The 14,689-nt window shown below is 36.2% G+C and overlaps 1 protein-coding gene across 3 annotated transcripts in view; it reads left to right on the top strand.

Annotated features, from left to right (window-relative positions):
• The window catches only part of ZNHIT6 (zinc finger HIT-type containing 6), a 57,639-nt gene that overhangs the window by 25,038 nt on the left and 17,912 nt on the right, over positions 1-14,689 (top strand). For 2 of the 3 annotated variants that reach the window (XM_069596648.1, XM_069596629.1), the window contains exons 6-8: positions 9,704-9,772; positions 10,809-10,889; positions 12,453-12,530. In XM_069596648.1, the coding sequence (XP_069452749.1) occupies positions 9,704-9,772; positions 10,809-10,889; positions 12,453-12,530 (228 nt within the window). The remainder of the gene's footprint in view (positions 1-9,703; positions 9,773-10,808; positions 10,890-12,452; positions 12,531-14,689) is intronic. The other variant, XM_069596640.1, reaches the window with a different exon arrangement.

Here is a 14,689-nt window from a genome sequence, read left to right as displayed (position 1 = left end):
TCAGTGCAAACTTGTTAACTAATTGAACATGGTTAGCTCTGTGGTGCTTTCCCATAACTGATAAGAGTTTGATGGAAGAATTTCAAAGCAACAATAAGGACTTACTGCCTCTATTCTTTCACACTGTTTTTCTAATGGTTCTTCAGTTAATCAGGTATTTCCTTACTGGGGCCATGTAGACAGTGGTAAGGAAGTTTTTACTCCACAGTGTCAGAGAGGGTGTACCTTTCCACGGCAACAGGCAGCATTCACGCAAGTGGAAACCAAACATTGTTGATCATGTTATGGTCCCCATATTGGTTCAGTTAGGAAAGTCTGTCCTCAGTCATCGAGTCTGCTTGGTCATCTCAGGAATGAGTACCTTTCTACTTCCTTCACTGTAGCATCCAGCAGCTATCATCTTCTCCCAGGCAGGCCCATGTTGCCTCACCTGGGCTTATTGGGGAACCTCTAAGGAACTCTCCGTACCTTCCGTGTCTCCTTACTTCAGTCACTCTTATACATTGATGCCAATCCATCTTCTGAAAGCGTGTGTTTATGGTCACCTGCTCAGAATCCTTTACTGCTTCTGTGCCCACAGGAGTTATTAGCTCCAAGATACCTGTACTAGTCACAGGCAGAATTGCCAGTAGGTGAAATTTGTCACCTCACCAGCTTTGGACTGTCTGAAGGTCTCAAGTGTTTTATTCTTTTCTGTGACCTAAAATTACCTTCCTTTATCCCTCCCTACCCACCCCCCATTTGAAATTGCTACTTTTCAGCAGTTGGAAATATCTCTTTCAAATATTTCTTACTTAAAGCAGTATGCTCCTGTTCCTCTAAGGATTGGGATCCATACTAAACAGTAGATTTTCAGATATGTCCCCACCTGATTTCCTAGTGTGTTCAACTAAAGGTACCCAGAGTGGTTATATTATTAATCCTCGAATGCCTTCCCCATTCCTATTCCCTAGACATCTGTGAAGTACACATGGTAGCTCATCCTCTCCATTATGTCTCCTTTGCCAGGGTTCCTATGGTACATATTTTCTCCAAAGTTAATGTAAAACAGATGCCTGCATTTAGTGCTGGTGTTCCGTTTTTGGTATGCATGTATCTGTTCTCCTTTCTGTATTCTAGAGTTTCTTGGTAAGGGCTCTGTTGACATTTTGAACAGGACAGTTTCTGTTGTGTGGCACTTTTGTGTGCATTACAGGAAGGTTGGCATTTCTGGTCCCTGCCCACTAAATACCTAAAGTGCTCCCCAGTCTTGGAACAATCAAAACTGCCTAGCCGCTTCCAAATGAGGTTGGTGCCACTCCCGGTGGAGAACTGCCTTATTAAGTGTTCGAATATATATTAGTTATTTGAAGCAAAATGTACTTTTTTTCATTTTGATCTTTACCTACTATATCCGTTTTCTTAATATACTGTCTAGCACATACTCCACAAATAGGTTAACCTGTTTCCTATTATTATCATGTATTACCAGTAGTGAAACTGGTTTTTAAAATATAACTGGAACTTCTCAAAGTATTTCATAATGATGTGAGGCATAAAATTACGGTTTTCATTCTCCCCAGTTCCAGTAACCCTTTGCATTCACTCTTCCAAAAACATTTACTATGGTACCAATCCTAACAAAATAGATGGGTTATTTTTTTGAAGATAGTTAGGTTTATTTTTGAGGCTTTAAATTTAAAAGATAAAAATTTAAATTTCAAAAGATAAAATGCCTGTGAGTGAAGGATTATGTGCATTTATTTATTATTGAAGGGTTTCACATTTTTGTAGGTTTTCTTTTCTGCTTAGATTTTATAACCCACAGTGGAATAAAATTCCTTTTTCCTGATATTCCATTGGGTGTTATTTTCTGTTTCCAAATTTTATAGCAGTTGACAATATATTGATTAATCTATCTTCACTATGGCTTAGAAATGCAAGAAGGAACCTAGAAAGAAAAATGTAATCTCTTGTATGAAACAAGATGCTTTATTTGCATGAATTAAAATATTCAGTTCAAACTAATTTGAGCTATAAATGTGGTATATTATTATATAGGCTTTCATAACTGAATGTCCACAGGTAAGATAGACTTCAGGTACAGTGACTCAATTGTATCATGAAAGACCCAGTTTATTTATTGATGATTCTTCATTGTATTTTCTGTGATGTCCGCCAAATCCTTCCAATGGTTTAGGTAAAATATTTAGGAGTGCTTGTTTCCCAGTGTAACTGAACAGGAAACCTGAAATTCACTGTGATTGGACCACCTAGGTCATCTGTCCAATCCTGAGACCTTGTGTTCAGGAGAATATAAGATGTGACTTTCTTAAGCCAAACAGTAAGTGTGTGTTCCTAGAGATGGGGATGGGATCTATTCATCAAAATCTGATTATGGATTAGGAAGGAGAATGGAGGTAAAGGATTGCCAAGGAAACAGAATGTCCAAGATAACTCTTAAAAGTGATTTTAAAATATGGAGGCAAGTGTTTAAAATAAAATTGAGATCCATTTGAGTTATTAGTACAGAAAAATACATGGTTTGTTATTGAACTTTGATTTCTGGAAAGTTCATAATAGTATGCTAGATTGCAGCCTAAACTCTTAAGAATTAAAGTGCTGCCTGTGTTCAAACCCCAGCTCTGCCACTTTCCAGCAGAATAATAATGTTGGAAGAGTGCCTGACTTGTCTTTACCTTAGTGTGCTCTCCTATAAATGAAATAGTAGCCTTTATCCCATAGAACTGCAAGAATTTAATTAATTGATACATATAAAACACTTAGAACAATGCCTGGCATTCAGGAGGCACTTAATAAACTAGTCAGCCCTCTGCATCTGCCAGTTCTGCATCTACAGATTTAATCAATCACAGATTAAAAATATTTGCGGAAAATCTTGGAAGGTTCCAAAAAAGCGAAACTTGAATATGCTGTATACCAGCAACTGTTTACATAGCATTTATACTGTGTTAGATATTATAAGCAATCTAGAGATGATTTTAAAGTATTTGGGAGGATGTGTGTAGGTTATATGCTGATAGACATTTTATGTAAAGGACTTGAGCATCTTCAATTTTGGTATCTGTGCAGCAGGGTGCAGGGGAGGACTGAACCAATTCCCCCAGGATACCAAAGGATGACTGTTGTTATTGCTGTTGCTACTAGCTAGTGCTTTCTGGTATAAGGCTTCACTGGTAGTTTGCATAACCTGTAGACTTTTCTGAGTTAATGAATGGTATGAGTTGGATGCCTGGATCAGGAAGATCCCCTGGAAGAGGGCATGGCAACCCACTCCAGTATTCTTGCCTGAGACTTCCATGGACAGAGAAGCCTGGCGGGCTACAGTCCATAGGGCCATGAAGAGTCAGACACGACTGAAGTGACATGGTCGTCTGAAGACCAGACTTGTAGAAAATTTAGCTTTCACTTACCTCAAGACGTCACCTGTATTTATGAATCATAAGTAAAAATTTCAGGCATATTTAAACTGCACTGTATCAGCAAGCTTCTCCACAATAGTAGGAAATACTTCCCTTAATAACTGCAAACAAGGGTTGAAGAGTTAATGGCTTGAATATACCGTAGAAACAGTTATTAGGAGAGTTAAATAGCAGGATGATAGACTTCCTTCTAAGCCTTCATTTTGCTCTTCTTTAAAAACCTTTGTTGGTAGTGCGTTAATCAGAATAAAATCTGTATTGTTTGACAGAACATTCAGAGCCCTTTGCACTCTGGTATTAGCCCACATATCCAGTTTCATAAACACTGAATTCCATGAAAGTAGATTTTGGTTATAAACTCGTGGCACAATATTCTAAGTTGAAGACCTCCAGTATTTCTGTTCTAAGCTTCATAACGCACAGGACATTAAATTGAATGTAAAATTATAACAGTAGTAATAACAGTAACTGACGTTTTTGGTTGTGGCATTCTGGGCGCTTGACCTATATATACTCACCTAATCCTATGATATAAATATTGTTCTCCCTGTTTTACTGTGAGAACGCTGAGGCATTGAGGAGATGTGTCTCTTTCTCAAGATCACATGAAGTAATAAATTTTGTTAAGAGTAGGATTCAAACAGAGTCCACTTAACCTCTCCCCTCTCCTGCCTCTGTGCATTACAATGTATTGAATATCTTTTCTGTGTACAGTATCAATAAAGAACAGAGTTCTTTTATGTGAGACTCTATACTCTTCTTACAGTGATTTGGAAGGAAAAACATTGCGTTGGTGGTTCATTCACTGCCCTTTTAAAAAGAGGCTGCTTTGGGCTCATCCCCTCTGTCTCTTTGCATCCCTAATACCCAACGAGCCCTCATAAGTGTTCTTTGAGTAAATGTTGGTTAATCAGTGATGTAATGGAATGAGAATTGGCAACTTTTTTAAGGAACAAAAGTGTTCACGTGCATTTAAACTTTGTATTAGAAATCTTAGTTCTTAGAATTCAGTCTCCATATGTTACTCTTAGTTGCAACATATTTCTTGAGGCACAAAGCTTTGAAGCTGTCAGAAGATTAAATAAGGAACCCTAGTTCTGGTTGAGTAATAATTTCTGAGATAAACAGTTTAAAATAGGACTTCTAATAATACAATTTTTTTATTTGGAAAAACTTGAGAATTTTCCCCTGAATATTCATCACTTTTATTTATTTGTTTTTAATAGGATAATTGCTTTACAATGTTGTGATGGTTTGTGCCATATAGCAACGTGAATCAGTCATATATATATTCTCTTCCTCTGGAGCCTCCCTCCCACCCCCACCATCTCACCCATCTAGGTCCTCGCAGAGCACAGGCTGGGCTCCCTGTGTTACACAGTAGCTTCCCACTAGCAATCTGTTTTACATATGGTAGTGTATATATGTCAGTGAGTAAAATATCTTTAAGTTTAAAAAGAATGTTAAAATTATTCTTGTCTGTTCTGTGACTTCCCCATGAAAGCATCTTTGATTTTTCTGATAATAAAAAATAGCCAGTCATTATGTCAACAGTTTATTTAATACAGACACACAAAGAAAGAATGAAGTCCTTTCATAATGTTAAGAAATAACCGTAGTTAAAATTTGGGGCGTATCCTTCATACTTCTAAATACAAAGTCATGAAGTCAGAAGAGTAGTTGAGTATATAAATACAGTACTTCCCCAGCCCCAAATTTGTGTTTCATCCACATATTACTGTCTTGGAACTGTGGGAGAGAATGAACCTCAACAGTTTCTAGTAAGCAGGAGTTGTTGAATAAATGCCCTATGTTAACTCACTAAAATCAAGTGTAAAATAATAATTATTTTTGTCATTTAATACTTGTTCACATAGGTGTTTCTCAGTCTTTCTTCATTATCACCTCCCAAGGAACCTTTTTAAACATTTTCCCTCAAATTGCTGCCTGCCTGCCCACCCTGATGTTTTGATACCACGTATTTATCTGTTTATGTACTGGAGCCCTCCAAAGAGCCACAAACAAACCATTATACTAATTTTTTTTACCCTGTTAAGAACCAGTTTTCAGCCTTTTGGGAGTGATGCTTCCCACATTGAGAATGTATGGGGTGTGTGTGTGTGTGTGTGTGTGTGTGTGTGTGTGTGAGAGAGAGAGTGAAAGTGTGTGTGTGTGTGTGAGAGAGAGAGAGAGAGAGAGAGAAAGTGTGTGTGTGTGAGAGAGAGTGAGAAAGTGTGTGTGTATGTGTGTGTGTATTTGGGAGAGGAGGAGAAAAGGCTTTGCTGTGCATGAATGATTACTTCAGTTTCATGGCACTCAGAGAATGAGCCAGTGTTTTTACTACCTTGTCAGGTTGTCCAGAAGGGAACATTAGATTTAATTATTGCCACCATTACTTCACTGGTCTATTATCGAACTACAAATGTCGTGCTTTAGGGTGCCTAAGTTGCTGAGAATATTCTGGGTATAGTAATTCCATCCTTGAGAATGTTGATAAATATGGCAAGGACACAATGGCATCTTTATAATTGAAGGTATTTTGTTGAATTGAGGGAATAGAAGTCCTAATGCATTAAGAACAATAATAAATATTTAAACCTCTATCCCAGTGGCTGTCAAAAATCATGATTTTGCCTCCCAGAGGACATTTGCAGTGTTTGGGAACATTTTTAGTTGTCACAACTGAGGGAGTGGGTGTTGCTAGTGGCACCTCACGGTGAGAGGCCTGGTGCTAAACATCTTGCAGCGCACAGGTTGATGTATCCCCACCGTGAACCATAATAGAATTATCTGGTCCAAATTGTCAGCACTGCTGAGGTTGAGAAACCCAGCTTTATCCTAAGGATGCTATATCTTGAAATCTATATTTAGAAAATAACCCAAAATTCAGAAACAATTGTATGTATGCCTGGAGATGCTCGCTGAAGCATTATTAATTTTAATCTTTTTTTCTTTTTACAAAATAGTCTTTCAGAAAACTTACAAACAAAAGAGACGGGGACTCAGTTCCCCCAAAAAATAATGTTGTTGGGATTTTGATGTATGTATTCTTTTAAGTAGGACTTTTATCACTCTACGGGCTTCCCTGGTGGCTCAGCAGTAAAGAATCTGCCTGCAATGCAGGAGATGCGGGTTTGATCCCTAGGTCAGGAAGATCCCCTGGAGAAGGAAATGGCAGTCCCCTCCAGTATTCTTGTCTGGAAAAAACCCATGGACAGAGGAACCTGGTGGGCTGTAGTCCATGGGGTCACAAAGGGTCGGGCACGACTGAGTGACTCCTTTCATTTTGATGTATGTATTCTTTTAAGTAGGACTTTTATCACTATATGGGTTTCCCTGGTGGCTCAGCAGTAAAGAATCTGCCTGCAATGCAGGAGATGCGGGTTTGATCCCTAGGTCAGGAAGATCCCCTGGAGAAAGAAATGGCAGTCGCCTCCAATATTCTTGTCTGGAAAAAACCCTTGGACAGAGGAACCTGGTGGTGGGCTGCAGTCCATGGGGTAACAAAGAGTCGGGCGCGACTGAGTGACTCCTTTCACTTTCACATAGTGATATGCTGCTATTCAGTTACTCCGTTGTGTCTGACTCTTTGCGACCCCATGGAGTGTAGCCCACCAACCTCCTCTGTCTGTGGAATTCTCCAGGCAAGAATACTGGCGCGGGTAGCCATTCCCTTCTCCAAGGGATCTTCCTGACCCAGGGATCAAACCCTGTCTCTTGCATTGCAGGCGGATTCTTTACTGTCTGAGCCACCAGGGAAGCCCATATCACTCTATATATGTATGAAAAATGAAAAACAAAGTTAATTCTTTCAGACTTAGAGATTTCATTGCCTTAGTCAGGACTGCATCAATTTCAGGAACACTAAAGAACCACTTCAGAGGTAATTAATTAACTAATTCATTTCAGGAATTTTTTATACAGTACTCTTGAACCTCTTTGTCCACTCTCTGCATTACTGTTCACAAATACCCCTGATACCATCATAGAGTAAAAACATAGAGGCAGTTTTTCAGTGAAGTTAACTTTAAGTTCTATGTACCGGAAAAAGTAGATGATAGCCCCTTCCCTGAGGCCATTCTTCTATTTTTTCTTTACTGTGATGTAAGGACAAGAACAAGTGGTAAAAAATGGGAAGCAGTCATAAATGTCTAGAGAGTCGATAAATAGATTTTGGCATTCTTCATGCAACGGAATACTGTGTAATGGTTAAAATGAATGAACTGATTTACATGTATCATCATAAGTCTTCAAAGCATAACATAAATAGCATGATATGAGGTATTTAGTGTATGATAACATTGAAATAGGTGTTGCTATCACACAAAATAGTCCTTATAGATACGTTTATATATGTATTAAAAATGTAAAACCATAAATAACAAAAATAGATACCCAACCTCAGAATAGTAATTGCTTCTCTTAAGGAGAGGGGAATTGGATCAAGGAAAAGTGAAGAGACTCATCAACCACATTTATAATCTTACATTTCTTAGAAGAAAGTATCTCAAGCATATAAATATGGCAACATGCAAGTTGGTTGACTATGTGTATGTTGAATGTTTTTATTCTCTTTTTGTTTTTAAGCTAAATACACTTTTCAGATTTGTTCATGTTTGAACTCAGGCCAAATATAAATGGATAATAGACATAATTTAGCAATATATAATAAAATGGTAATGAATGATTCCCATATAGCACAACTAGTTAACTACAACTAATAAAATTATTTCCAAGGACTTTTCTGTCTTTGTTTTTGGAATGTTAAGTACTTTCTGAGGGTATCTGGAATCCAAGGAATGTTAAGAAAGGAAAATGGTTATTGAAATTACTCAAGCAACGATTGCCGTGATTATGATTTACAATTCCAAAACATGAGAAGCTGGTAATCTTTCCTCTTCCCTCTGTAACTTAAATATATTTAGAAGGAAACCATATTGTGCATTGAGATTAAAAAATTACTTTACTTCATACTAAGAAATGTGGTGTCTCTTGGCCTCTTGATACTGATACTATACTTACCTATTTCACAAATAGCAAATACTGCAAAGTGTTTCATTTTAGAAGAATTCTTTATTTAAAATCAGTAACTGTTGTGTTTGTGTTCAGGTTTTTTTTTGTTTGTTTTCTTTAAGTTTTCTCCTCTGAGATTTTAGATATCCAACCTTTAAATCAGAAAGGGGTGCTTTACAACTGAAATGTATCAAAAAAAATTTAACATGATTGCTTCTTGCATAAGTGGCACTATCAAGCATCAATATGTTTTTCTCTACCTAGTGCCCAAAACTATCTTATTACTGAAGAAAGCATCCATAAGCAAATCTGTGATAACTTACATCAATAGAAGGATTTTTAATTTTATGTTAGTCTTCACACAAAAAATTGACCAAATCATATAAATGTTTGGTGGGAGGTATTCTACCAGATAGTATTAAAAATTATTTTAGATTTTAGGACCATGCTGCTAAGGGATAGATTTATAGGAGATGTTGACCATTGCTTGTACGTACAGCTAGCAATAAACTTGCCAGTGGGTTGTTAGAAATTTATTTGCTAAGAAAGGAAAACATGTATAAAATGATCATGTAGTGAAGACATTTAAATTTCTATAATGGATTAAATATTTTGAGCATTAAATTTTTTAAAAAAGAAATGGTCTCCAAATTTTGATGTATTAGATAGAGCATATGGCCATTTTTCTAAAATCACACATTTAGTGAATTGTTACAGTTGATTCTGTGTCAAGCCAAAGTTTAGACTAACAGCGAACGGACTAACTCAGAGTGCTTTCTGCTTAGCAACCAAGTTGTTGTCTCCTGTTTTGCTACTGAATGCACGTACTCATGGCTCAGAATTATATCTGCAGCCAGCTGGTCTCAACTGGACAATACTTCATTCACCTAATTTCCAGACTAGTCAGGCAGAGACATCAGCTTTTTATTTTTAGTCATGAGGAAATTTATTTGTAAACTTCAAGTAGTAGCTCACCGATCTCAGAAGCCCTTGAACTATGAGAAACTGCCTTTTAATTCAAGAATGCAAAGTCCTTGGAATTTCTGTTCTGCTTAATATTTTTTCCTCTTAAAACCTCTTGCAAGTATATTGTTTAAAAAACATAGCCTCTAACATTCTAGAAAAGAGAAAATAGCTTTTAGTAGAAAAAATTTTAAACTCTAATACTTCTAGAATTATTATCTGAAAACAAAAATTTAGAAAGTTAGTTGTGTGTTCATATTTCTGTTGTCTGCCTTTATCCCCCACATGATTGTTTTCTCTCTTAGAAAACGACAGTTTTGTTGGCATGTGAAGCTTCAATTTCCTCAGAGTCAAGCTGTGTATGTAGAAAAAAGGTATAGTATCACCACTATCTATTCAGAATTTACTTGTTTTCATTACGTTTCCGTATTTAAAATAAACTGTTAAATGTGATGTCAGTAGTAGAATGGATAACTAAGTATGGTATATTCATACAATGAAATGCTACACACCACTGAAAAAGAATCAACTACAATTACACATATCAACATAGATGAACCTCAAAAGTAATGTTGAGTGAGAAAATCAAGTTAAGGACGAATATAAAGTATGATTTTTGTATGTAAATATGGAAAAAAATAAAAGTATACTCTTTAGGAATACCTATAGTAATGGTTAAACTCTGAGGGAGGTGATTAGCACAGAAATCACAATAGTGTTTACTTCAACATGGGGACAGATGTTAAGGAGAGCAGCATAGGAAGAATCAGGAGGGCTGAATCAGGAGCAAACATCTTCAGGCAGGTGGTTATATAGGAAATGAAAATAATCCCGAATTCTACTGTGATAAAATTACTGCTGTTAACATCACAATGTGTCCTCAGAAAATACATTATTTTGGACATGAATAATATATATACTCATAATTGGAATTAATTCACATAACAGTTGTTTATCCTACTTTTTTCATATTATGAACATTTTCAGATACCATTTAAAAATTTGAATAGTGGTATGCTATTTGATTCCTTGGGTTAAGAAAATTTTAAAGTTGCCTTTTAAATAATATCTTTAGCATATATTCATACTATGCATAAATGTCCTCTCTTTGTAATTGCCATATCAATTTTAGGGAAGAACTTTATTATTTAACGTTGCATAACTGACTAACAACAGGGAAAGGACTTATATTTTGCAGGTAGGGATATGTAGCACAGTAGTGTATATGAATATGTATGAGCTTTTTTCCTAAGTAATTTTTGCTTAAAAGGATGTTATATTTTTCAAGACTAGAATAAAAGGCCTATGTTCAGTTTTTTTCTCTAAAGCCACAATATTTAATAATTCTAAATTAATACCTTTAGTTGAAAATTATAAATAATAAATATTGTTTTTGTTTCTGTTGGGAAGAGTACCAGATGATAAAACTATTAATGAAATCCTAAGACCTTACATTGATCCTGAAAAGTCTGATCCTGTAATTCGTCAAAGGTATGTTTCAAAAATCTTGTAACTTTCTGAAATTATTCTACATAATGAGGTGTGTATTATGTGCATATTTAAATAAAGCCATGTTTTTATTAGAATGTGATATTTTCATACAGTTTACTTTCTGTCCCATTTCCTTGGGGTGTACTCAAGGCTTTGTCAGTCAGAGGTGATGTTTTGGATGAGAATTTTAGTTATAGTAAAAATAACAGTACTTAACACTTTGTATTAATTCATTTAATCCTCACAATAACCCTTTAAAGTAGATTATTGCCATTATATCCATTTTACAGGTGGAGAAACTGAGCCTTAAAGTGGTTAAGTGACCTCATAGAGCTAATAATTAGGGAAACTAGGATTCAAATTCAGGCGGTCTGGATTCAGAGTCTGTACTCTTACCCCTTAAACTAAACTGCCTTTCAAAGTTGAGCTCAAAACTCTGAAAATTAGAGTTTCCAGGTAGTTAAAGACAGGAAATCCTGTTTCAGCCAAGTCTTCATAAAACTAATATAGTTCTGCCTCCTGTCCAGAAATACATGGACAAAAATGGTTAACGTAGCATAGTGGAAAGATTCAGTTATGAATATCTGCTTTAGAATAGCTAATTTTGTCCCTTATTAGCTATGTGATCAGGAGCTAACTTACTTACCTAAATTTCTGGGCCTTAATTTTTTCCATCAATAAAATGAGAATGATGATGTTTACTAGATGGGGTTGTTATGAAGCTTTTAAAAAATTATGTATATAAGGTTCCTGGTACAGAGTGTTACACATAGTAGTCAGCACTGACAGAAGGAAACTGTTAGTACGGGAATGTGTTTCTGAGCAGGAGTTTCTTTGCACCAGGTGATACCTGCTTAAGATAGTAATGCTTGGTTGTTTTAAATTTTAAATTGGGTGAATTCTAAAGCATCTGATTCAGTTCTAGTTAAATCTCTTCTTTTACTTTTCATAAAAAATGTTGACTCAAACCCGATCTATGTCACATCCACACAGTGTTTTTGGGACGGCTGCCATGTTTCTTTTCTTTTTACTGTAGTTGTCGTTTAGTCATTCAGCTCATGTCTGACTCTCTGCGATCCCATGGACTGTAGCCCCCCAGACTTGTGCTTGTGGGATTTCCCAGGCAAGAATACTGAAGTGGGTTGCCATTTCCTTCTCCAGGGGATCTTCCCAACCCAGGGATCAAACCCGCATCTCCTGCTTACCAGGCAGATTCTTTACCACTGAGCCACCAGGGAAACCTTTCCTCTTACTACGAATAATCTAATTGTTATCACTGGTCATATATTTAACAGTGAGGCAAAATACCTGTCATCAAATCAGATACTTTAAAAAAATAATAAATAGATTAGCAAGATTAATCTGTGCAGAGAGAAGATGGGTAATTTTTTTTACATTTGGATTGTTGGTTAGAAAATATCTTTAACCCTTTTTCTGTGCTTGGATAGGTAAATTTTAAGTATTATACTTAGCTATTTATAGATGCTTAGTTTTCCATAGACACAGTTTTAAAATACACTAAAAAGCAGTTTTACTTCCTTTAATCTGACTTTTTTATTTCAGGTTGAAAGCCTACATTTGCTCTCAGACTGGGGTCCGAATTTTAATGAAGGTAGAAAATATGCAGCAAAATTTAGTAAGGTAAAGTTGCTTCTCTTTCCATTTCTTTAAATGTTTTCCAATTCTGTAATACAACTAAGTAGCTTGCTTAGTGGAAGTGGCTAGTTATTTTACTAATTATCTGGCTGTCAGCAAAGCCTAGGCTTTTAAAAATAACTTTCAAATTAAAATTTTTAGATAATCACACATCATAATATAGGATAAATGCAATTGAAAAATCACCCTGGTTAGAATATTTTGAAATAACATCATGTGCAACTGAAAGGTTTTCAAATTTCATTATAACTTATTTCAATAAATATTCTGTACAGGTGTCTGTGCTTGCATCCTCAGTCATGTCCAGCTATTTAACAACTCCATGAACTGTAGCCCATCAGGTTCCTCTGTTCATGGAATTTCCTAGGCAAGAATACTGGAGTAGGTTGCCATTTCCTACTCTAAAGGATCTTCCCGACCTAGAGATCAAACCCAAGTCTCTTGCATCTCCTGCACTGAAGCAGATTCTTTACTACTGAGGCACCGAGGAAGCCTATTCTATACAACAGAGTTCCAGTGTTCCAGGTTTTGCTTTAGGAATAAAAAAATTCATGTGATAAACTGACCATAGAATATATCACAGTGGAAAGAGCTCTACACAGAACGTGAAGAAAGCCAGGCTGTAACAAACCTTGTGATTTGAGAGTTTTAATATCAGTAGGCTCTCTGTCCCTTCTTTAATGGATTGATGAAGCAGGCAACGTTGACAGATCTTTGAGAGTCCCTGCAGTGTGTCCTTAATAAGTGCCAGTTATGTGTGCATTATACTAAATTGCAGAACACTGATCTCTTAAGATCTGTGATGCTTTCCCCCTTTTGTTTCATTAACAAAACTACTAGATTCACTTCAGACTAAATATGATTGGTCTCATATGCTTGTATAGCTTAGAGATTTAAGCATCCAAGCTGTGAAAACAAAGCGGGGTTTGAATCCTGGCTCAGTCTGTTTCTAATTACGTTAACTTGAGTAAATTACATAGCCTAACTGCCTTAGTTTCCTCATCTCTAAACTGGGGGTAATTATAATCAGGTTGTCATGAGAGACTGAGATAACGATTAGCACATGGTAAGTGCATGCTTTTTATTATTACTATTGCTACTATTGCTGTTATTACTACTATTACAACAGATAAATGTATTCTTACAAAACACCTTCCAAAATTCAAGGAAACCAAAATGCCTTTAATTCCTTACCTATTATAAAAGGTAAGGTAAATGTAAGATACTGCATAGTTTAAAGTTTATAATATAGGATAGACTGCTTAGGCCTAGATAAGTGTTCGTTTTTGACTTGGAAATACGTACTGTAAATCTGTGAAGAGAGAATGGGAATGGTGATCTCAGCTTGTCCTAGAGGACAGAGTTTTCTCGGAGAGTGACAGAAATACCTGGAGCATGACACAACCCAGAGGGGAGCAGTTGGTAAAACCTTTACAGGAAGTTGCATAGAAAGAAATCCGAACATAGCAAGACAGGAAGATACAAGTGAAATTGGTAGATTATATTTTAACAAAGGACCAAAGAGGACAAACCTTCACCAAAAAAGGCCAAAGGACTGTACTGCAGTGAAGATCAGATGACCTAATTCTAGACACTCAACTTCTCTGGGCTCCATTCCCTGTAAAAACCTTTAGTTTCTCTTACGTTATGGCTTTCCTTCTTTAGAAACCTAAAAAGGACTTCGATTGAGCCTTGGATTAACCTTGTTAATCCCCAGAGGGGAGACAATGGTACAGTAATAAAGTAAAAGATGAGTGGTATCGACTTTAAGGAATACCGAGAATACTAAACCCAAGCCAAACTGAGAAACATGAAAAGCATTCTGGCTTTCCCTTATCTGTGTAGGAAAACATGTCTTCCAGATTTCTCTATTTGAGTTGTTTACTTAAACTCAATAATATATGAAAATGCCGTCAAAAAGGGGAAGCAGTAGCTTACAACCAAGGTCTAAGAATTTTGTTTTTAAAAATTGCCATGCTGTGTAATTTGACTATAAATATATCAATCAATAAATAAATAATAAAGTGATGTTTTTCACTTTAAGGCAATAATAATGTTAGAAACTCTTAAGTGAGATACCTTTTATCCTGAAGGTGGACCTATGTTGGACTAAGGTACATCCTTATATCTTGACTGTTAAGTCA

The sequence above is a fragment of the Ovis canadensis genome, chromosome 1, assembly GCF_042477335.2.
Source record: "Ovis canadensis isolate MfBH-ARS-UI-01 breed Bighorn chromosome 1, ARS-UI_OviCan_v2, whole genome shotgun sequence".
NCBI lineage: Eukaryota > Metazoa > Chordata > Mammalia > Artiodactyla > Bovidae > Ovis > Ovis canadensis.
Note: the sequence above shows the minus strand (reverse complement) of the source record. Positions and strands in the feature narration are given on the sequence as shown.